General features: G+C 39.1%; 1 protein-coding gene across 1 annotated transcript; it reads right to left on the bottom strand.

Annotated features, from left to right (window-relative positions):
* Positions 1-1,429: 1,429 nt before the first annotated feature.
* PLK3 (polo like kinase 3) lies at positions 1,430-20,611 on the bottom strand. The gene is made up of 15 exons (XM_039349625.1): positions 19,688-20,611; positions 15,725-15,832; positions 15,502-15,618; positions 13,676-13,805; positions 12,853-12,940; positions 11,443-11,538; positions 9,766-9,964; positions 9,119-9,245; positions 8,547-8,656; positions 8,285-8,402; positions 6,530-6,613; positions 5,442-5,604; positions 4,797-4,926; positions 4,218-4,328; positions 1,430-2,940 (listed from the first exon to the last, which is right to left on the bottom strand). Exons 1-15 carry the CDS (start codon positions 19,883-19,885, stop codon positions 2,746-2,748), a joined length of 1,974 nt encoding a protein of 657 aa, XP_039205559.1. The 5' UTR covers positions 19,886-20,611; the 3' UTR covers positions 1,430-2,745.
* Between the last annotated feature and the right edge of the window lie 3,246 nt (positions 20,612-23,857).

Genomic DNA, 23,857 nt, shown 5'->3' on the forward strand with positions numbered 1-23,857 from the left:
GAAAAAATGGAGGTAGTGACAGATTTTATCTTCCTGGACTCCAAGATCACCACAAATGGGGACTGCAGAAATTAAAAGATGCTTGCTCCTGGCGAGGAAAGCTGTGGCAAATCTATACAGCATACTAAAAAGCAGAGACAACACCCTGCCAACAAAAGTGTGTATAGTCAAGGCCATAGTTTTCCCAGTTGCAATGTATGGCTGTGAAGGTTGGACCATAAGAAAGGCTGAGCAACAAAGAATTGAGGCCTTTGAACTATGGTGCTGGAGAAGACTCCTGCGAGTACCCCGGACTGCAAGGCGATCAAACCGGTCAGTCCTAGAGGAGATCAATCCTGACTGCTCTTTAGAAGGCCAGATCCTGAAGTTGAAACTCAAGTACTTTGGCCACCTAATGAGAAGGAAGGACTCACTGGAAAAGGGCCTAATGCTGGGAAAGATGGAGGGCAATAGAAGAAGGGGACGACAGAGAATGAGGTGGCTGTATGGTCACTGAAGCAGTAGGCGTGACTGGACTCCAGATGGTAGGGGACAGGAAGGCCTGGAGGAACATTGTTCATGGGGTCGCGATGGGTCGGACACGACTTCGCAGCTAACAACAAAAAATCTGTTGATAAGTATTAAATATAAGATTTTTTTCTTTTTCATAATTGCATTCTTTGAGTTTGCGTCATTACTATTTCTTTAAGAGAAAAGATTATTTTGTTAATTGGGTATTTAAAAAATAAATAAAAATTATCTAGAAAGAGGGCAAGAATCTCCAATGTGTTTACACGACAGGGCGAGAACCTAATCAAAGTAATTGATCACCTAAATTCCTCTGATGACCCATTGCCAGGCAAACTCAAGAAGCTCAGGGGGGGGTTGGGATTTCCCCAGGTTGGCCACACACTTGGCCCTGGAGGCACATGTGACCCCTTCACAGCCAGCCTTCCTCAAAATGGTTAAAATAATCTTGCTCAGATCTGCTTTTGAATTTTAAGGCTATTTATTTTCGAGTTGTTCATTTCATCTGGGATTTTATCTCACTGATCCAAGTTTGATAATAGATATTTTTGTGCTATGCTTTTCATGGGAATTGGCTATAAACTGGCATCTTTCAGGATATGCAGTATAAAAATGAATATACTGCAATCAATAAACAGTAAATGTCTTTTGTCAGCGTCTCTGGATAATAGGCAGAATGCCAGGAGCATGAAAATTGTTTGGAAACACAGAACACCCAATCTGTCCACCACGCAGATGTTTGTTTTCTAAGTTTCTCTGTATCAAAATACTGATGTAAAACATTTTTTGTGAAGAGCATACAGCATATTATAGCATGTGAGAATGTGAAATTACTGCCCTAAAGAAATCTGTGTGCTCATCTGCCTTTCTCCAAGTTCCACAGAGTCAACTGGTTGCCACAAGACACTGTTTTGACACAAAATAAGTATTTCTCTGCTTTTATTAAAAATGTGTTTATTATAATCAAACTGCTGCATTTTGGGAAATATGGTGTGCGTGATTGATAGGACATGTGCAAATAAATAGTTGGCATAAATACATAAATAAGGTTCTTTGATGTTCACACCATGTAGGCCCCACAGCTGAACAGTCTGTCAGGTTCAAAACTTCAAGTGGGCAGCTTCTATTTAAGCTGTTCAAGTCTGTACCAATTTATGAGATCCCCTGCTGTACCCTGGACCGAAAAGCAGCCAAGAAATTGAAGCAAGCAGGTCATTCACAGTTTCAGCAAAAAGGCATCCCATTTGCTTAATTAGTGTAATAGTTATATTACCCAACATGTCCTTTCATAGCTTCAAGTACTTCGCAGTAACACCAAAATTGATCCAGATTTTAAGGCTGAACATTCAATGGTCTATTAACCAGTCCTTCCAAATTTGGAGGGGTTCTTCTCTACCAGTTCTAGAGGACAGGCAATTGGCACTCTAGCCAACTAAAGTGGCTCAAGCATTTGTGTTTGAACTATATTATAGCTGGAACAAGAAGCTGTTTATCTGCTTTCACAGTAGAGAAGTGAGCCATGCCACAACTGCTTCCTTGCATAAGCTTTTTTCTTCTCTAGATAGCCACACCCAATTCACAGCTTTGGTCCATGAGTCAGAGCCAAGTGAAGCTTGGGTAGAAATGCAACTCCCAGCGGTGTTATGCCAGTTTCCTGAGCAGATGATGGTAGTGTTGCAAGGATTTGAGACAACACATAAGTAAAGCCACCAATTTCTATATTTGTATTCCTCTTTCCATCCGGTACACCACTTTCCACACCAAATATCTAGTATCAGGCATTAGACTAAAAGCCTAGAAACCATCATAAAAAATATTTGTACTTTTTTCCTTACCCTGCATTGTTCCCTGTACATAGTGTATGGAGCATAATTTCTCCACCCTTTCTACCCAGTGACACCATGTGCATAACTAATTATGCAATGATTGCACAGACATAAAACTTAAGGCATCTATCCCTGCACCATTCTCCTGTGAACTGAAGCATTCACATCAAGATGATTTTTTTTAAAAAAAAAAAAAAAAACCAAACACAATGATGCAAGGGATCCAGAAGTGGGTGAATCCTGAGGAGTGGTTCGGAGCTACAGATGTGTACAGATTTGAAGTTTTCCTTTTTAGAAAATTAGACATCGGAATGTTTTCACTATGGCTGCCTAGAGTTGCCAGCCTTTATGTTATTAACATATCCCTCCTTGGAGTAATGGGTGTTCCGGTGAGACTACACCAGTTGCAGCCTTAAGCATCTGCTCGCTGTAGCAGTAGTTTGAGAATATACTTGAGCCGATGTTGAAGTTCTGGTGAACAACCCAGTTCTGCGATGCTGCTCAGCTTGTAAGTATAGGAATTCCTGTCACGGTTTATGTAGGTAAGGAGGCAGGAGTGGTCAGGTTTGCTGAAAATCACCTTGGTATGATCGTTGTAAAAGTTCACCTATTAAAAAAAAAGACAGCACAATCCCTTTCTTAATACTCATCACTGATGGCTATTTAAAAGTCTAGCATTTCTTTTTGAATTCTCCACGTTATATTGCATGCATCTAGATCAGGGGCCCTCAAACTTGGCCACTATAAGACTTGTGGACTTCAACTCCCAGAATTCCCCAGCCAGCCGTTAAAGTCCACAAGTCCTAAAGTGGCCAAGTTTGAGGATCCCTGATCTAGATTAAGCACAAAGAACTCTTCTACAATTATAGACTGCTGTAGGCCAGTGTTTCTCAACCTTGACAATTTTAAGGCATGTGGACTTCAACTCCCAGAATTCCACAGCCAGCAATGCTGGCTGTGGAATTCTGGGAGTTGAAGTCCACATGCCTTAAAATTGTCAAGGTTGAGAAACACTGCTGTAGGCAATGTTCTATAACTTCAGCAGAAATAGGCCTGAAATTTTAGATCTGCTTTTTGGTGGATACCTTTTATATAATGTGGATTAAGCATATAAGGTTTTGCTGGACTTACTATATTTCACTTCCTACTGAAAATTGGCAAGAAATTGAACAGCTACTATTTAGTGGCTTGCTACTAAATTCTGGCTGTATGATCTTTGTGGTTATGGAGATTGTAAAAAATATGCACGCCACGCCCTTGGTTAGCGTATTTGCTAGGAGACTATGAGACTTTGGCTGTATTTTTCTTCCTCTGTTCCCTTCAGTTAAAACACTGGAAGGAAACAAAATGCAGAAGTTGAACTGAAGGGCTAGAAAACCGGATATACAGAAATGGGCCTACAGGTATCCAATATATGTTAAACTACTAGGACAAACACATATGCACTTATATCCTGCCTTTTCTCCAAGTATAATAAGGTAGCAAACATGACTGTATTGTACTATTCTACTCTCAAAGCAATATATAGGATTGAGGGGTTCCCACAAACCTCCTCATAGGCAACTCCTTTCCACTGCAACATCAGTTTTTAAGAGAATATTGAAGGCACAGCCTTATATTTTCATGAGGAGGAAGGAGTGTTAGGTATGTTTACCACCTTGCATTATTTATAAAAATAGTAAAGGCAGGGAATAAATAAAAACCTTCCAAAGATAAGCTACCTTTGGTATAGCATCTTCCTGTAAATAAAAATACTTCTCATATCAGTTAACATGAAGTAGCCTTGGAAGTATTTGGCATGAGAAGTCTGTCTAGAACTCTCTTAAGTAGAAGAGGGCGCAGGTCATAAATACTTTTACATAAGGGACTTGATGCATTACACACCTGTAAAGTTCCATTGCTGAAAAGCATCAGTAAAGCCTGATTAGTCTTCACCCACTGTAGAAGCAGCATAGGCAGCTGTCCAGTCTCTTCTATGCTGGGCAAATCTCCACCCTTTGAAAGAGGACAGAAAAGTTAGAAAAAATGGACAAAAGAATGGTCAATTCCTAACATTCCTCCTCAATCTATTCTCAGCATTCCTACCCAAATGAGAATAAGTAATTCCTCAGCTTCCACTGCAAAACAATAGTTCAGGTACATCAATACCAGAAACCATATTTAAGAAAAGTCAGGTTAGCAAAATTTCACTGCATTCTGCAGAATTTTAGTTAAAGCTTCAATACACGTGTGGAATAGGCATAACCAGAAGGATAAGGCGTTGCATTTGAGAACAGATCAGACAATGGGACCTGCTGATCAAAGAGAAAGGAAGGGGGAGAGGGAGGGAGTATTTAACTATTCTCTTTGAAAGTATTATGAAAGATGCCTATCAACTTCTAGATGAAATTGTTAGAAAGTTGGCAATTCCTTCTGCATTCAGAAACCAACACAGCATAAACATGAACATACGTGACATCTCACCTTCATGAGATGCTCCTCCATGTATGAAGCAAAGTACTGCAGAATCCCCATCTGTTCCTGTAGCTGTTCAGGAATTGCTGAAGTTGGGAAGCAGAAATGTTTGCTATTTGTCAGGTTGTAATGTACTTTCCTAAAAGGCAAGAGAATGTAGTTAGATAGCAATAGCCAGAAGCACCTTAGATCTATTACGATGTACAAATTATCTACATATGGCAGAATGAAATGGAGAGGTGTCTCCTTCTTATTTTGATAATTTTTTTTGGGCCATTCAACAATTTAGCATTGGTAACATCAACAATCCTGCCATATGACATGGGAGTGGAGTTCACAGCTCCTAAAGAGGGCTTTTAATATAGTGATAAATATTAAAAGGTGTTTTAAAAATGCATATCAGATCTTCAAGAGCATCCCAAGGGGGAAAAAGGGCAAGCACAAATGTCACTTTCTCTTTGTTGTAATCTTCTTGCACATGTCTTCAATTATCCATTATTTTATATTGCCTGTACTACCCAGTGATTATCATTCGGCACATAAGGCTGAGTAGATCTTCCACTGTAGTGAAGAGCTGATCCAAGTGCATTACCAGCCTCAACTATATGCATATCCCCTCCTCAACTCCTCAATCAATCAATTTCTTCCACTTACTTCCAGTCAGCCGAGAGAGACATGTGAGTTCCATCATTGAAGAGGACACCAATGCTGTGGTTGGAGAGCTGATAACCAAATCCGTACTTGTTGGAATAATCCACCCACTTGCTCACCCAAACAAAATGTTCATGGCAAGCCAGGGAAGCAGGGTTCGTTTCGGCTAAACAATGAATAAAGATACTTATTAATTTAGGAGAAATTGTTAGTATTAGATCAAATAATCCTCTTCAAAGGATTGTATTGAAGACATAAAATATAGAAAGGAGTAAACTAACATGGTTCCTCTTCATCTTTCCTAACACCAGCCTCTAAATATGGAGAATAAATATTGAACCAGGAACTATTCCTTATTTATGAAGAACCACTCTCTTCCAATTCATGATCAAGGGCAAAAAGCCATTTGCACATTCACATATAGAGAGCTCTATGATTTAGTTTCCACACAAGTTCAAATCCTTTGTATAGAGTGTTTCAGCTCACATATAAGCCTTTGCATGCAAAAGGAAGCTTCCTTAGGGCAGTTTCAGCTGACACAAACATAACTGGAAAAACAGGGTTCATCCTAGCTGCTTGCATGATCAATTTTAATCTTGAATAAGATTACAATTTTCCAGGGTTCTAAGTCAGGGGTCCCCAACCTCCGTCCGCAACCAGTCCGCACAAACAAGCAAAGCCCCATCCGCGGGATGCAGGCAGCACACAAAACCACGCCACCTCCGGTCCACAGAAAAACCTCTCTCAGTGGAACCAGTCCCTGGTGCCCAAAAGATTGGGGACCTCTGTTTTAAGTCATAATGAGAACCTCTAAGGTATCTCTCCCACTATGAATGCAGGGGGTGATATGGAAGATTAAAATATGCTTTTTCCATTCAACCTCCTAGTGAACAGACCATGGAAATAAATATTCAACACTTGGACATTAATGTTAAAAAGGACTGAGAGAGGGAAAAATGTTCGGAGGCTATAACATAGAGCTTTATACATCCTGTGCTTTATCCTGTTTGATATTAACTTTCAGGAGAGAAGCTCTTTCCACACGGTTCACCTGCCCATTCCGGATTTTTGAATTAATACCCTTTACTTACCTGATGGCATAACAGAAAGACAGTTCTTCAGGAGCCCAACAGCAGATTCAACAAGAGCTGATGCTGTGACACACTCTTCAAATACTAGACAAAAGAAAAATAATGGCACAAGATTATTCCAGCTTCTATGGAGCAAGCTTAAAGAGATTCTTACTTGCGAAGCTAAAAATCTGAATATACATGGTAGGGAAATTCATTTTTATTAGAAGATGATGTAAAACTACAATTCCTGGTTCACCAAATTAATTAGGTTGAGCTTCTTAAAGCTATACTAAGACCTTTTGCTACTCCCAGCCAGATCGTGGCAGAAGACTCTGCCATGGAGATCCAGGCCTTTGGCAAGGGAGAACAAGACTCCCTCACTTTGTTCCATCTGGCCTGTTGCCCTTGCCATTTTTTTTATCTTCATTTTTTATGTTTCGATGGCTTTATTCTAATTTGATTGCTATAATCCACCCTGAGTCCTTGAAGTCAGGCAACATACAAGTTTAATAAATTGTTCGTCAGAACTTCAGCCAGATGGTTAGACTGAATTTGGCATTTTTATGCACCTCTTAAGTCCTTCCCAAATATATGGAGTAGGCAGATGTTGTTTGATGGTATTAAAGATATTATCGCAGGATGGACGTTGTCCAAGTAAAGCTGCATTTTAAATTGACTGATGATTTTGTTGATGACAATGGTGTTCAGATGGCGCTCCAAATGTTTTGGGGTAGTAACAATAGCACTGGTTGCCTTGGGTACAATTTTTGCTTTCCATTGGCACAGTCATTCTACAACTATTTGTAGGTCTTTGTATTTAGTTGATATTTTTCTCTATTTTTTTTCTATTCTGCTGTCTCCCAAGTACTGCCATGTCCACTTCCAAACTTTTTTGTCTTTCTTAATAGTTGTTAAATCTGGAGTGCTATATGGCAGTGTTGATCTGTTTAAATTTTAAAGTCCCAGAGCAGTTTAGCTTCTTTATTTTCTATTATTTTATCTGTTTTGTGATTCTACCAGTTGCTGCTTGCAGGCAAATAGTATTTCTTCCAGATATTCCAATGCAACATCGTTGGTACTTTGTCATGCCACTGTTTGTGATTAGTCTGTGCAATTTTCTTCAGCAGCTAACTAGATGGTCCACTTCAGCTTCTTTGCAGAAGCAGCATTTGCTGTCTATTGCTGTCTTTTCAAGATTGGTTTTGTATGAATTTGTTCTCAATACTTGTCTTGTGCAGCCAGAATTAGCTGCACAAGAAAGTTTCTTCAACTTTCCTGCCCTTAACTATTGCCAGGTATTTTTGTTACCTGCTTGCTATACTGGCCTTGCTATACTTCGCTATACTTACTATACTGGCCATGTAATACTTTGCCTTATCATGTCGCTTGTATTCTTCATTTGGCCTTTTTTTGTAGGCCAGTTTGGTTTCCCCAATATTTAATAAATCTTCATGATGAATTAGCTTCAGTGCATCTTCTTCACTGTCCTACGTTCCTTGACAAGTATTATCCTATATCTAAGAAAGGCCAGGAATAAGTTTTGGTTCTGTTGTTTGACTAATAGCTATCTTGAATGTCCAACATTATGAGTCATCTGCTCAAATTAAAATCCTGATCTCAGGTATTTGCAGGTCTACTGCTACCAGCGAACACTTTCTTACTGGGCTTAATCCACTTACCCAAATCTGAGTAAGTTTAAATATAGCCACTTCTCATTGTGTAAACGTACTCTGAACATCAGCACATCCTATTGGAGAGAATGACAATTCTCACCTTCACAGCTACTAGCTGTTGTCCCACGAATATATCTGGAGATGGACTTCTGTGAACCCTCTTCAGCTAGGGTCTCTGTAGGGCTGGAGCTAGGACTCTGACCATTCAGAGGAGTGACCTTTAAAAAAAAGCCATTTCAGTCTATATCCTTCTATCCATCCCATCTTTTACTTCTTGTTAATTTCAGCGTATACCCTTAATCTTTTTTTCTTCCCCTTCTGAAAGAGCCAAGTGATTAACCAAGATCCTAAAGTTAACTTACTTCATTTCCATCCACAGTTTTGTGACTTATTTGCCTACAGATAGAAGTCTTTACAAGGCCCGATACTAGCTTAGAGATGTCATCTTTCTCTTCAGAAGAAGCCTTCTTAACTGTGGGGGGAGAAAATTTCAGAGCAGTTATGTAACCGACAATCCTATAAGTGACGAAATGGATTTAAGAAGAATAATATCTATATGAGATTGTGTTAGAACCAGAAATCTACATTCAGCTTGACCACAATTCTATCCAAAAAATGATAATAGAGGAATGATATAGACGATAATATAGCCAATTTTACAGCTCCCTTCTCCATTATTTATATTTCAAGTACCATATAGTAAACTGTTAAGAATAACTTGTCTGTTGCCAATTCTAATACTTTTAGATTTCCTAGACATGCAGAGGCAACACCCAAACCAATTATAATTAAATATTAGTCCTTGGTCCAAGACGTGCAATCGAAAGTCCACAAACTAAGTGAATAGGGGATAGGCATGCTACTACTTTTTGTCCAATACATTTGTATGATTTTAGAAAGTATGTCATACACTGGGACACACTGCAGAACCCACCTTTGGACCTTCTTTTCCCAAAGAGTGTCTTTGTGACCTTTACCAATAGGCTCTTAGCAGGATTGGGGGGGCTCAGCTCGGGTGCCATCATGCAGCAGCTGGGTGGAAGCTTATCAGGTGTGTAGGCCTAGAAAGTTAAAAATAATCAGTAAAATCAAACTAAACATCAGAACAGGAAGCATTCATTATATTACATTTTCCCAGCTTTTTCAGAACTCTCATGCCTGTTTGAGATTGGGCCATTTTCATCAAATCTTCCACAGTCACGGGTTTTAAAACTCTGCAGAAGGTTCTGATTTAAGAGGCAAGAATGTAACTATCAGGTTGTTCAGAAAACAAAAGCCAGAGCCAAGAGCAGAATCGTGTGAGCATGAGTGTTAATTAGAAGCAGGATGTAATTATCTAAATTACAATCCAGGCAAGATTCCAGCAGCTCACACCCTTAGTAATAGGGGCAGTGATGTTCTTGCGCTGCTAGGGCCTCAGTCATGGTTTCACCTGAAGACTTTGCCTCTAGAAGGACAGCGTCCAAGCAAAAGATAGAGCTACAGCTAGCAATGGTTTATAGTTTGCAAAAGCCCAGTTTGTGTCCTGGCATCCTTGCGCCAAAGTTAAAGTAGTGCACTTTTGATGGGACTGCCACTCACTTTAGTGAAAAACTCATGGTCCAAAATTTCTTCCAATGTGAAGCGTTCCTGCGGATTGCGTTTCAAGATGCCAGCGAGAAGGTTTTTGGATGATACAGAAAGGAAAGGAGGAAGCGTGTACGCAACGTGTTTGATGCAACGGTAAGTCTCCTTGAGATCTGAAGTCTCAAAAGGCGGGTTTCCACATAGTAAAGTGTACCTAAGGAGTGAGAGGGAGAGGAAGAGGAGAGGGCAAATGATGAGTGTTAAGGAGACTGAAGGACACCACTTCTCTGCAGTCAGCACTGACAGGCTCTCTATTAGCACTTGACTCAGCAGCAACCATGGAGGAAGTTGATGTTAGACAACACCCAGCTTTAAGTTCTCTCTGTAATCAAGCTCATGAGACATTGCTATTCCTCCAAGTGCCTGCAGACCGGAGGCACATCCGGCTGGCAGATGACAGCGCTCCTCCATGTGATCAGAGCTAAAGAATCTCTTACTTAGGAACTAAACTTTTCTGGAATGAATCTGAGCTGAAGGACAGGGAATTCTTCCCTTAAGAGGGATCTTCTCAGTGAAGATCCCTCTCCCCTTTTTCTCAGCATTTAGAAGCACATTTTCTATATGTGCTGCGTAAACAGGAAACTGTGGGTAACCAAAGCAAAGAAATCTAAAGGCTCAGACTGTTTTTCAAGATCCTCCGGAAAACTGCTGAATACCACCTGAGTTAAACAGTTACCCTGCGTGTAGCAGACAAGCCACTTCTTTCCATTTGTTTTGCAGAAATTAAAAGCAGATCATTAAAGTTTAGTAACAGCACTAACGTTTTGAGTTTTAGAGCGGAGTTGTATAAATTTATGCTTACAATACATGAATCACACATAGTTTAAACTACATGACCTACACACAGTCCAGATAATTACCTAAGCTTTTTCCTGAGGCTAATTTTGATAGACTGCAGGTACAATGAAATTAGACTGTTATGGAGACCAGACATATTTGGCATCAACTAGGGAAAGTGGATGCACTGTGTCATCAACTCCTTTTAATACCCTCAGGGAAACATTTTTGGACAACCATTTGTCTGAAATAGTATAGGGTCCAATTGAGCAGGAGGTTGGACTAGAAGACCTCCAAGGTCCCTTCCAATCCTGTTATTCTATTACATTTCATCAGAACATTGTATGTTATACACATATGGAAGGAGTATTAAGATTTGCAGAAAGCAAGAGAGAACTAAAACAGGCCTCGTGCAAGTTACTGCCTCCATGAAGCCCATTTTGACATGGGCTTATATGGTACTCAAGGAAGTAATTGATTTATATATCCCTTAGCCAGCTATTTGTCAAAGCTTGGGGGAGGCTCATATAATGCTATTTTGTGATTACTTTGCAGTTTCCCCATAATGCTCTGTTGAAACTGGATTTAGTGGCTAGAATTTGGCCTTTTGCTATATTCTATTCATTTTACTAGAATTTCTATTCAGGTACTTGGAACGTCTAACTTTTGGCCTAACTTCAATACTTTTAACTGACAAAACGTAAGCGGATTTTTAAATGGTGTTATATATACAAGTGCGTGCACCTATTAATGCTTACTATTTCATTTTATTTACCCATATGAAAGAGCAGATCTGTACAAAAGCCATGCTGCAGAAGCAAATAATCAATTGTAAAGTTTGAGGTCTAGACTTACATGACACAACCCAAAGACCATACGTCTGATTCTGGCCCATGTCCTTGTCGCACTAGCACTTCTGGAGCAAGGTAATTTGGCGTGCCACAGATAGTCCTAGAAAACAAAAGTACACAGTATGGGACAATGAACTAAGCATAACATTTCTGCAACTCCCTTTTGTTCTTTCTATTCATCCTCGCAAAATACTTATTATGCTAAGGGACATATTTTCCCAATTTAGTATCCTCCATGTAGTCAGGATAGCTAGAATTTTCAGCTGGTACTTCTTAAGGGTATACATTTAGAGGGTAAAGGTAAGTAAAGGCAATGATCCACTACATAGCAGATCCAGTAAATAGGATTGAAGTGTTTCCCCCCCCCTACGAAATAGCTTCCCAAATTAGCCAGGTATTTGCTAAACCTAAGTTATCAATACCGGGAAGAAGCACAGTTCCAGTAAATCAAAAATGAGCCTTTTAAGAAAAAATATATAACAAACTATTTTTTATTTTGAAATTCCAATTCTGCTAGGGATAACTTTTTTTAGCTATAACTTCCATTCATTGTTAGCTCTTAGGAAAAATTAAGCTTTTCATCAAGGGTGCAAGAAAACAAAACATGGTTTGACATTTTTATTTTGTCATTTCTTTTATTCTGCAGCTGGGCTTCAGAAACCTTCCTTCTTCCAGCCATTTCACAAGTCGTACGAACGCATTGCCTTGTTCCACGAACAGGACGTGCAAGAAGCTTTTTCACAACTTCCCAATGAGGAAGTATGAGCCTTCTGCACCTAACAACCTGTAATAGGAGACTGACACTGCTTTCCCACTAATACTCATTTCTGACGGGTGCGATTGCCAACTCCAACTGCCAACATTTGCACAAAGAGTAACACAATATAAGATTGCCCATTGTTTCCCTCCATGGAGCATACCACAAGGTCTCAGCCTTAGACATTACTACAGGCACCACATTGTTTCTTCGGTGACCACGTTCCAGGCTGATGCAAAGGAGTCTATTTCAAGTCCCTTGGTCCCTATTGCACTCAGATTCTTCCCCTCCCCCAACACACAGCTGCAAAGAATTAAGCACCAGAACAATAAAGCTCTGTAAAAACAAGACCCTTCACCCTAACTTACAATAAAGAGGGCATTCGAGATGGCAGCATAAGAACATAATCCCAGAGGAATACGGCAGGGACTGACAACATGGGCCTGCAAATACTAATATTTGCATCAGTTCACCCCTTCCAAGAGTAACCATCATAGTCTCTTTTGAAAAAACAGAATTTGGAACATCCAATAAAAATCTCCTGATTTTCAGTCTTGCAGGGCGTAGAGAAGGGTTAGGCAACTGGGAGATCTTATGCAATACAGCAAAGACCTGAGAAATTGCTGATGCCCGGCATAAAAACGTTGAGCCACTTACTTTTTTCTCTGGTCTGCAGGCTCCTGGCGAGCAGCCAAACCGAAGTCACCAACTTTCAGTTCCATGTTTTCATTGATGAAAAAGTTACCTGTGGCAGACATTATTTGTTTAGTTTATATTATCTATTTCCTGCCTTTCTACCTCAAAATCTGATATTACAAAAATATTCCCAGAGATCACACTTGGCCTCTAGGCCAAGAAGTTCCTAATCCTATCTAAGTGCCATGTAACTAAAAAGGCTTAAAATGAACGTATGTTTTAGCATTTAGGATCCCAGTTTTTACTTTTTTTTAAAAAAAAAGAGAAGATTTTAGCATGCAAATTTAGAGAGACTATACTGTGTCTCCTTAAGGCAGTGGTTCTCAACCTGTGGGTCGGGACCCCATTTGGGGTCGAATGACCATTTCACGGAGGTCGCCAAACAACGCAGTCCGCCATTTTTTTCCCTTTTCCTTAGCTGTGCTACTCCCTTTTATTCTATTGGCTTTTGAAAGCCAATAGAATAGACTCTCTTGAATAGAGTCTAATTCTATTGGCTTTCAAAAGCCAATAGGAATTGTCCAGGCTGTCTCTGCCCTGCTGAGCCCGCCAAAAGTCCCATTCTGCAAACGGTGCTGCACCAGTTGAGTAGTCCTCGACTTACGACCGGTTGAGTAGTCCTCGACTTACAACCGGTTGGGGGGTCGCGGCATTAAAAAGGTTGAGAACCACTGCCTTAAGGCAATCTCATTCTCAAAACAAGTATCGTAGTTAATATGTTAAGATATATTTTTGGCATAATATATTTTACTCATGAGTAAGAGAGCAGCTGTGCTGTACATACCCAACTTGAGGTCTCTGTGTAAAATGCCCTTAAGATGGAGGTATTTCAAAGCAGAGATTATTTGTTTGAGGTAATACCGAACCTCTGGCTCCAGGAGGGTATGGCGAGACTTCCAGATATGGGCCAAAGACTAGAACAAGACATAATTAATCATAAAAAGGCTATAAGCAGACTGCCATTTAGCGCATTGTTCATAACTCAAGTTCAAATCCCTACTCCTCCATGAAATTCAGGAGTCAATGTGAGCCAGTCATTAATCTAATCTAATCTGCTCCACAAGTCTTCAATTTAATGAGATGGAAAACTTCCAAGCCCTTCTGGTGGTTGATGACAGGAAAAGACCGATAAATACATAGGAGACAGACGTGACTGCCCCAGTTACCAATGAACCTCATGACCAGTAAAAGGTTAGAAAGGGTTTCTCCTCAATCTTTTACCTATCAGACACGGACAAATTTGGGTACAATAGACTTTGTTATATTGTAGTATCTTATCGACATCATTGGTCATGCTAGCTAGAGATGATAGGTATTGAATACATTAATGTATTCAATACCTATGTTGCTACTCAATATCTATGTTGCTCTTCCCTGTTCTAACACTGTATGCTCCCAAAGTCAGTCTAAAATGTTCTAATTCAAGTATGTTTCCATTTGATCCTAATCCCTCCTCCCATCTAATCTTCTCAATGAAGTTATGATGGTATCTGTATGTTTTTCTATTTTATTCTCAGACCACAAATAAAATCCATGCAATACTTCCATGGCCACTTTCCAAAATACAAAAGTCAAATGACTAGAAATTTTATCTTGTGAGTGTAGTGAAATATGCTAAAATGTATATGAACTGCATGAAGAACATTTGGTCTTATACGTCAAGAAAGTTCACCAAATAAATTTTCAAATCCTAATAGCCAATTCTAGCAAAGGTCATTCTTGTCTTAAGCAATGGCATGAATTCTGATATAACATCTATAAATACTATTCCAACAAGTAATCCTTGCTGGACAGTTTAATACCTATTTTGATGTACCCCAGAGCAAGTGAAGCCATTAAAATGCCATAAGATGACATTGTTTATATGAAAATAAAGTGCAAATAAAGAACAAGTAACTAAAAATAGAACAAATGCTACTTGTGGTAGTCTCAATGTCTATACTGAAAATACTTCTATGACAGATTTTTGCAAAGAACATTTTTATCACTCTAAGAATACTTTCAAGGAGGAATGAATTTAGGAAGACAAGCAGGAAGCATCAAAGTGGCAAGCTGCAATACACACCTCCAGTATTGGTAAGCAGCCTAGAAGGGCACATCTTTACTAACTGTCAAGGATGCATTGAATATCTATGGTTCTCAACTCTCTTAAGATATATGCTGCCAACAGTATTACCGCCCTTTGTCTTTGTTCTATTTGTTAAAATCTAGCATTGGCCCCTTTGTTTTGCTCCTATAATGAATCTTATAGTATTCTATCATTTCTAATACATAACAGAAAAATCACATCTACATTCTCCTATGGATGTGATAGTTATAACTTATATGTTATGCCCTGTCTGGAACAAGGATTCAGTGCTATCATCTTGCAGGCTCCATTTCTGTTAGTTAGTTCACAATGCTACAAAATATTTTTGCTCCAACTGGTCATGTGATAGTAGCCCTAGTTTCACTGCCCAGCAGAGAGCTTCCTTTGGCTCTGATGAAACAATGATGGTGAGAGACTGTTAAGACATCAAAGGAACATACATAACTGTAAAAGGAGAAGGCTATAAAACATGCTTCAGGGAACACACAAGGTTCAGAGACAGAATGTAACTTAGTACTCACTTTCCTACTACAATGCTCAAGGAAAATATAAATGTTGTCTGCATCTTCAAAATGATGTGAGAACTTCACGATATGTTTGTGATGCAAATCTCGGTGTAGTTCAATTTCATTGATGATCTGAAAGAGTCATCAGAAGAATTACAATCTGCAAGTTCAGAACCAACTTCCAGCACAAGGTGATTATTTCACTTATTATCAACCTGCTCAGGCCTCAGTCACATACCTTCTCACGCTGGTGTGGTTTAGCCACTCTGCTGTGAGGGATAACTTTCACTGCATACATTGTGTTGCTTGAGAGGTCAATCGCTTCATAGCATCTTGCAAATCCCCCCTGCCAATCAAGAAGCAGAAATTACCTATGTATGCTGCAGAACTTCCCATTTTTCCTTGATGCACAAGTAAATGATTGGAAGGCACTTTTCAAAGACACCCACATTATTCTGAATATAATATTCATAATATTCTGAACATAAGATTATAGCCAAGGTCCTTGGCCATTCTTACTTTTTTTTTAAACTGCCTACCCTACCACCTCAATGGCCTATGCTAATTTGCAAAATTAGCCAATGTACCATTGTTAGAGAGTTAAAAGCCTCAAAGAGGAATAACCAGCAGGAATATTGTCAAAAAGATTAATGTCTGTGATAGCCTATTTATAATAATAGCAGATTTTCTCAGACCTTCTGCTTTTTGTGACAGCACTGAGCGCTAATAAATAGACCTAAAACTCCAAGGTGAATACCTTGTCAATGGTATGAGTACATAACTGCATAAGTAGGATGAGGTCACCTAGATATATCTAGCCCATGTTTTATGTCAAGCTCCGATACTTTGTGTTAGAAAGATCTGAAAATGTGTCCAAAACTTTTGCCCATATTTGTCTCCTCGTTGTACCTATGACTCAAATGCACAGCAAATTTAAATCAGTTGGAGATGAGCATAGTTCAATACTCATATTCTGGCTCATGGTCATTCAAATTTTAACCACAAAACAATTACTTATAAACAGCAAATATAAAAGTAAGAAACCTAGAAATTGAATCCTATGATAAATAGCTAAAATAATTGGGATTACGAGGGTTGGAGAAAAGATAGTCTTCCTTAGATACTGTATCCAAAAAAGCAAATTTAATTTTTAGAAAGTTATTGGTGGTAGCTTGCTGACAGTAAAATAGTATGTTTCAGAAGATAATATGCTTCTTGGAAGGCATTCAACAGAAGTGGGTGGCTAGAGATACTCTTAATGCAGATTCTCACACTGACCTAAATCTTCAAGCTCTTGTTCCAAATTTAAAAACAACATGCTTGATGTGCTGACTACACAATCAAATATTTAATTGCTTCTAATGTTTCTCAGGAATGTGCAGGTACAAATTTGGTAAATTTGATCCAGCAATTTCAAATATACTATTCTTTCTCTGTTATGTATTTTTTTTAGGATATAGTTTTGCCTACGGCTTTTTTGGAGCTTACATTCATGCTTTTGCATTTCACTTCACTCACTGGCAGGTTTTTTCTCAACAGAGAATGGCTCAGCCCTTTTCATATGACACCCAGAACAAAATTACTATCTAGACAGGTTTTTCAAGCAGCATAGAAAGTACTAGCTTGGCTGCACCATACTCCTTTGTTTGAAATAGCTTCATGCCTAAACAACATTTTGGCCAAGATAAACCAGTTTCTCTGCAACAGAGAATCCTGGTTTGGGTATTGTCTTTACAGAAGCAATTTAGGCTGGTATCATCAAAAAGAGTTACCAATAGACAGCAATATGAAAACAAGTATTTCACACACTGCCACATTCGATGCAAAAGATTGTTTGTCCTGATATTAGATGAAAGCATCGCTATATCCAATGAATAGATTTTTCACAAGACACACTGCTTTGTATAATGTAGAGCAAAGAGAACCAAAAGCTGCACCCCCTTCTATCAAAGTATGATCTCTGAAACACAATCAGTTTTCCTGGCAGAGAGTTCCAGCATAAATGCTGCTGTTTTCTCCAATCCATTTAGAAAAACAGTTATGTACACATTTTGTATGACCAAAAAAGAAAATATATTTTAATCAAAACATTCTTGTTCATTATATACATATATCTTAACTCTCTGTATACAATAATATATAAATCAGTAGCAGTCACAATCATAAACTTAGTTAAATAACAGCCTTATGGCATCTTAAATATAACAAATGCCTTTTTATTGCATAAGCTCCTGTGGATCACAGCGTGCTTCATCAGATGCATGGATCACTGTCACAAAAACAGAGTACATTCTGACTCTGTTAGGACAAAAATACAGAAATAGCCATTATCAAAACAGTGGAAGAACATGACATAGATGTATGTCATAGACTTATTAAATCCACTTCTAGCTACATCCTTTAAAAATTAAATAAATAAATGCTTCCATGACATGCAATAACTTTGCAGTGCAAAACCAGATTAAGAAAACATATAAAAATTCTTTGACTGAAATTCATCTTTAGTTCTATTTTCACAAGGACATATTGCTTCTTTACTGCTTCATGAATACTAAAAGTCAACTGTTTCTAAAGAAAACACTTGGGAAGCCTCAAAATACTAGAAAAAAAAGAGTGGTTCATACATGGCACTAAATCAGTGATTTATTAAAAAAAATAACATGGCTTAGTGGAGAATATCATAGTCACATTACAAGTATAGATTCCATAGCCTCCATCAGCAAGCAACATAGCCTTCTTCAATGTGATGCTATTAAATACATTGAAAATGAATTCCTAGCATTCTCAGCAAGCAAGAGTTTTCAGTCATACTAGCTATAAATCACAAGGCTTGAAGTCCTACGCAACTGGAGAATAAATATAATGGACTGCCTAGATTCAAGCTATTCCTATTGAGTAACCTGTCTCAGCATGAAAGTCATGTGAGGATACAGTCCTCTAAATGCCTTTGGCACTGATGCCCCACCTTTTTCTCTGGGATGCTCTGGGTAGCTTATAATGAGATAACCCTCAGAAGTCTGAGGATTAGGCTAAGCTCATAATTTTAAAAACTCCATATAAGCATAATTCAAATCAAGGCCACCCAGTCCCAAATCCAATTTTGTGGCAACTATTTTTGTAACCAGAATTTATAACCCATTTATAACCCATGGAGATGGTCAGCATATAAATTAAACAATAAAAATTGGAGGCCTAGTATGTGAAATTATATTTATCTGAAGAATTCTAAACCCAGAAATTTTAGCTATCAAAGCTGAACCGAGTTTTCAGTCTTCATAACCCAGAAATCCATTGAGATCCAGCTACCTTCTAACTACACTGTATTAGATTACATTTGTTTGCCAGTTTTGTTCTATTGTTGTGAACGCTTATATTACTGTGTTGCTTCCTTAACCATGGTTTACTAAATAAGCCACAGTTGGTTATTAACACAGTACTAAACAAAAAGTCATATAAATTACTAGAAGTTGGCCAGTGGGTCACCAATTGTCTAATTTCTGCTAATCCCTAGTCAGTCAAGAGAGAAATTCTCTGCCAAGGTCAGTCTTCACAACCCCCCCCCCCAAGAAATATAGTTGTATTAAAATTTGCTTGCTCACAATTAAATCCAATCTTCCAGCATCAAACAAGCTAACCACAAGAACTGATTCACATACTATAGGCTAGTTAGAATTCAGCGTCTTGTGAACACAGCCACAAATCCTTTTCCCAGTCAACAAACTATTTGCAGGCCCGAACTTCAAAAAAATCCTTATAGAGAGAAATGAACCAGATCATATGAGATCCCTCGCCACCCAATGGGGAGAGCACAGCAGGAGTCGTGCTCATACAGGCCTGTCTCGGATCAATCGAATCTCGCTGGGAGGGAAGAGCCTCAATCAGGACGAGAGAAAAACCCAGGCCAGGAGAAGAAAAGCTTTCGGAGGGAACGCGCGAAATCAATAAGCTTTTTGCTCCCCCATCACAACCACCACCCTCAAGTACCACAATTATCATCACGTACAATCATTCCCAGCATAATACACTACTCCTTAAATCCGTTCTCCTAATCGTGAACTCGGCTCATTCAGCCCTTTCTGCGCACCGAACAGAGAGGCCAGCTTGGACCATCCCTCGGACACGGATCGCAGAGCGGCGCCCGAATCGCGATTGCTCCGTCCAGCAAAACCCTTCCTACCCGTTGCAAATACACCGCACGTACCTTGCCGAGCAGGCGGCCTTTGCTGTAGGATCTGCCCGTGACTGGGTCGCTAATAATTCGGGTGGCTTCGGCCGGTCTAGACGGCTCCATGCGGATGGATTTAGGCGTCTCGATCGCGGGAAACGAAGGTTTGTACAGATCCGAGGCCATAACGTGGTCGTTGAAAGGATGAGAGGGGGGGAAACAAATGGGCTCCATGATAGCTCGCCTCCTTCACTCCCTTCGAGGAGGGAAGCAGTCGGCCCGCGTCCCGGCGCGTTCTCCCAAGCGCTCACAAAGACACGTGCCGCGCCGGCAAAGGAAGTTTCATCTACTCTTTCTGCGCCCAGTCAGGGAATCCCGATACTTTTATCAATGAGTGCATCTGACGTCATCGAATAGGAAACCCCTCCCGCCAACTAGAGGGCGGGAATTAGCCCTTAAAGAACCCGTCACCTCTCCTAAAACAAAAGACAGATGCAAAATATTCCATCCGTTCTCTGGACGAGCAAAAAGGAAAAAAAAAAAAATCGGAAAGATGTATCGACGGAAACTAGAGACAAAACTAGAAGTGTCGCTTACAGTTTTCGGGGAAAGGTTGTCAGATTAACATCTGTGGTTTCTGCTCAAATGTATAGATATATACGTCTGCAAAATGAGACCAGGATTATGGGGCAATGAAGACTTCGTTTTCCATCTCTTTGCTGCTCTCTAAAGGCCGGCTGGAGTTTTGCTCTCCAGAAAGTGTAATTCTACTTGTTTTCCCTCTAGGAGCCCTGTTTAATACGGAAAAGCAGCCGCTATCTTCGAGATCTGAAAAACAGACGTTATAGAGTAGACCTATGGTACAAATCTAAATTCTGCATTTCCAAGATCGCTGCTGATTTGATTCTGCAAGTTGCAAAAACTGCAACATAATCATGCACATGTATTTAATTAAACTTAGAATATAGCACATCACACTAAGCTGTAACATAGTTTGTTTCTTTTTAACTTTGTGTATTCCAGAAACCCAGCTATTGTGGTTGGTAAACAACAGCAGTAGTTTGAATTAACTGCTGTGACTTAATTGTGGTTTATTCAAGTAAGCATGGTTAAAGAATCATGGTTTAACACAATATGTGAACCTGATCCCAATTAAGTTGTAAATAGTGTTCGCATGATACCTTTAGCCATGATTAGCTTTAGTGTACTCAAATCATCTGGCTACATTTATGCAATACATTGAATTATAAACTATTGACATCGGCTGGATTATATTACAATATGGCTAAAACTCATCAGGCTAGGCTAAAATAGGGTTGGCAAGTCAATGATTCAATGACTCATATGAACCCAGGCCGGAGTAACCTTGAGCCATTCACTACTTCTAGCCTAACCAGCTGAGACTAGGTTTTAAAACCAGAAGACAATAATTGTATTGGATACAGATTAGAATCATTAACTAATAATTAGGCTAGATATGTAACTTAAAAAAATATGATATTGAATGTGCAACTGATGTGCAACTGTTTCCAGATAAGTATTTATAGTGGAATGTGTATTGCTCATTCACTTATATTTTACAGGGCCCTTATGATGGTATTTAGTTGTAATCTACTATATTTCCATAGTTCTATTTTTATCTGATTCACTCAACAGAAAAAGCATGATCTTCAGAAGCACAGAATACCAACCCCATCCCAATGTATCTTAGCATTATGCTTATGTTTATGGGTTTGCTATAAGGAGCAAAAGTATTTTAAAAAACCCTCAGCATAAAACTTTCAATTGAATATAGCAGTAAGTATCAATTTATTACCACTTTAAATCCTGTTACTAGGATTTTTTTTCTTTGTGTGAAATGCAGTATTCCTTAGAATTATATATACATATATTTGTATTTGTTTATGTGTACTGGCAAAAGTTCCTTCTGAGTTACTGCCATTTTAACAATTTTGAAATTCACTATTTTTTTAAATATAGCTACAATATTTTAACATTATCTAAATAATTAACTTTTAAAAGTAATAAAACCAATGACCGTGCAAAAGATTAAATGTGTTTGAGCAATGGTGGATTCATCTTCCCCAATAAATTAGTACCCATTTCAAAATTTCTGAAAAATTAGCATAAGGGTGTAATAAGGCCCAGATAGGTGTTTTGTTGCAAAAGCGCAGTAACTCCTAGCTGAATGAAAATCCATAGAAATTCTACTTATAAGAAGAAAATAGCAATGATCTACTAGTGTTGAGTCCAATGAAGCTGGGTAGTTCAGAAATGTGAAAAATAAATGAAAGACATCAGCAGGAAAGGAAAGATGCCATGAGATTAGAATTGTAGCCCTATTTTAAAAAATTCATCATAATCATCAACCCAGTTTTGCTACTTGGAAATATCTCCCATTGGCTATTGCTTTCTTTGCATTGTTGTTTTCATATAGATCCCATTCCTCCCCTTTTTTTGCAGATGGAAGCAAAACAAAAAACAGTGATTCAGTTACTGTGCAACTTGAAGTGTGTAGTATCTGAAGCTTGCCAAATTATTTGCCAGCTAAATCAGAAAATCCACAAGTACCACTATCTTTCTCTATCAATAATTACCATTTGCTGCGCTGTCACTAATTCAATGATTAACTGCCCAAAGTAACTGCCCAGTCTTAGTGGCTGTATTAGCATAGCATACTTAATTATGACTAATTTAACCATGGTCTATTCAATTGACCCAACTTTTTCAGTTCACAATATACAATAAGTTGCAGACAGACTTTGTGGGTTGTATTTGGACCACGCAGTTGGCTAGTTTGGGGCCAAGACAATTAGACTTGATTGCATCACCCCCTTTACTGAGTCAACTGTAATCCCAGCATGTTGTTTGAACCCCAAATGCAGACATTATGTACAGAGTTGTAAATTCCTTTGGGATTCACACATTGTTGGAGTAGAAGAGAATGTTAGACTAGCCCTCCCCTCTGACCATTATCATAGAGATGAGTTGTTCCACAAGAAAGGGGCTGTTTCAGTCACTCCATCCACTGTCATTTGGACAATTTCTCTCCTCAATGTTTAGGATAGGATCGGATAGGATAGGATAGGATAGGATAGGAAGGGACCTTGGAGGACTTCTAGTCCAATCTCCTGATCAAGCCGGAGAACCTATACCATCTCATTTAAAAATCTCCAGTGATGGAGTGCCCACGATTTCTGGGAGCAAGCTATTCCACTGGTTAATTGTCCTCATTGTCAGGAAGTTTCTCCTTAATTCCAGGTTGCTTCTCTCTTTGATCAGTTTCCAACCATTCTTTCTTGTCCTGCCCTCTGGTGCTTTGATGAATAACATGACCCCCTCTTCTTTGTGGCAGCCCCTCAAATACTGCAATACTGCTATCATGTCTCCCCTATTTCTTCTTTTTTTTAGACTAGCCAAACCCAAGTCCCGCAACTGTTCTTCATAAGTTTTAATCTCCACGCCTTTGATCATCTTAGTTGTTCTTCTCTGAATTTTTTCCAAACTCTCAACATCTTTTTTGTGATATGGTGACCAAAATTGGCTGCAGTATTACAGGTGTGGTCTTACTAGGGTTTTATAAAACAGTACTAATACTTCACGTGATCTTGATTCTATGCCTCTGTTTATATAACCCAGGACTGTATTAGCTTTTTTGGCTGCTGCTGCACACTGCCGGTTCATGGTTAAGTGATTGTCCACTAGGACTCCAAGATCCCTCTCACAGTTACTGTTTTTAAGTCAGGTCTTGCCCAATCTGTACTTGTACCTTTGATTTTTCCTACTTAAATGTAAAACTTTGCTTTTCTCCACACTGAAACTCATTTTGTTGGATAGGGCCTATTGTTCAAGTTTGTCAAGATCTTTTTGGATCCTGAGTTTGTCTTCTGGGGTGTTGGCTACTCCTGCCAGTTTGGTGTCATCTGCAAATTTGATGAGTTCCCCTTCAATTCCCTCATCTAAGTCATTGATGAAGATTTTGAAGAGTACTGGGCCTAAGTGGAACCTTGTGGTACCTCACTGCTTACTTCTTTCCATGTGGATGTAGTGCCATTGAGGACTACTCGTTGAGTACGGTTTGCCGGCCAGCTACAGATCCATCTGGTGGTGATGTTGTCTATTCCACCTTTTTCTAGCTTACCAAGGAGTAGGTTATGGTCTACTTTATCAAATGCCTTACTGAAGTTTAAGTATACTATGTCCACA

This window comes from Crotalus tigris, unplaced genomic scaffold (genome assembly GCF_016545835.1).
Source record: "Crotalus tigris isolate CLP2741 ecotype Arizona unplaced genomic scaffold, ASM1654583v1 scf7180000018299.754606, whole genome shotgun sequence".
NCBI lineage: Eukaryota > Metazoa > Chordata > Lepidosauria > Squamata > Viperidae > Crotalus > Crotalus tigris.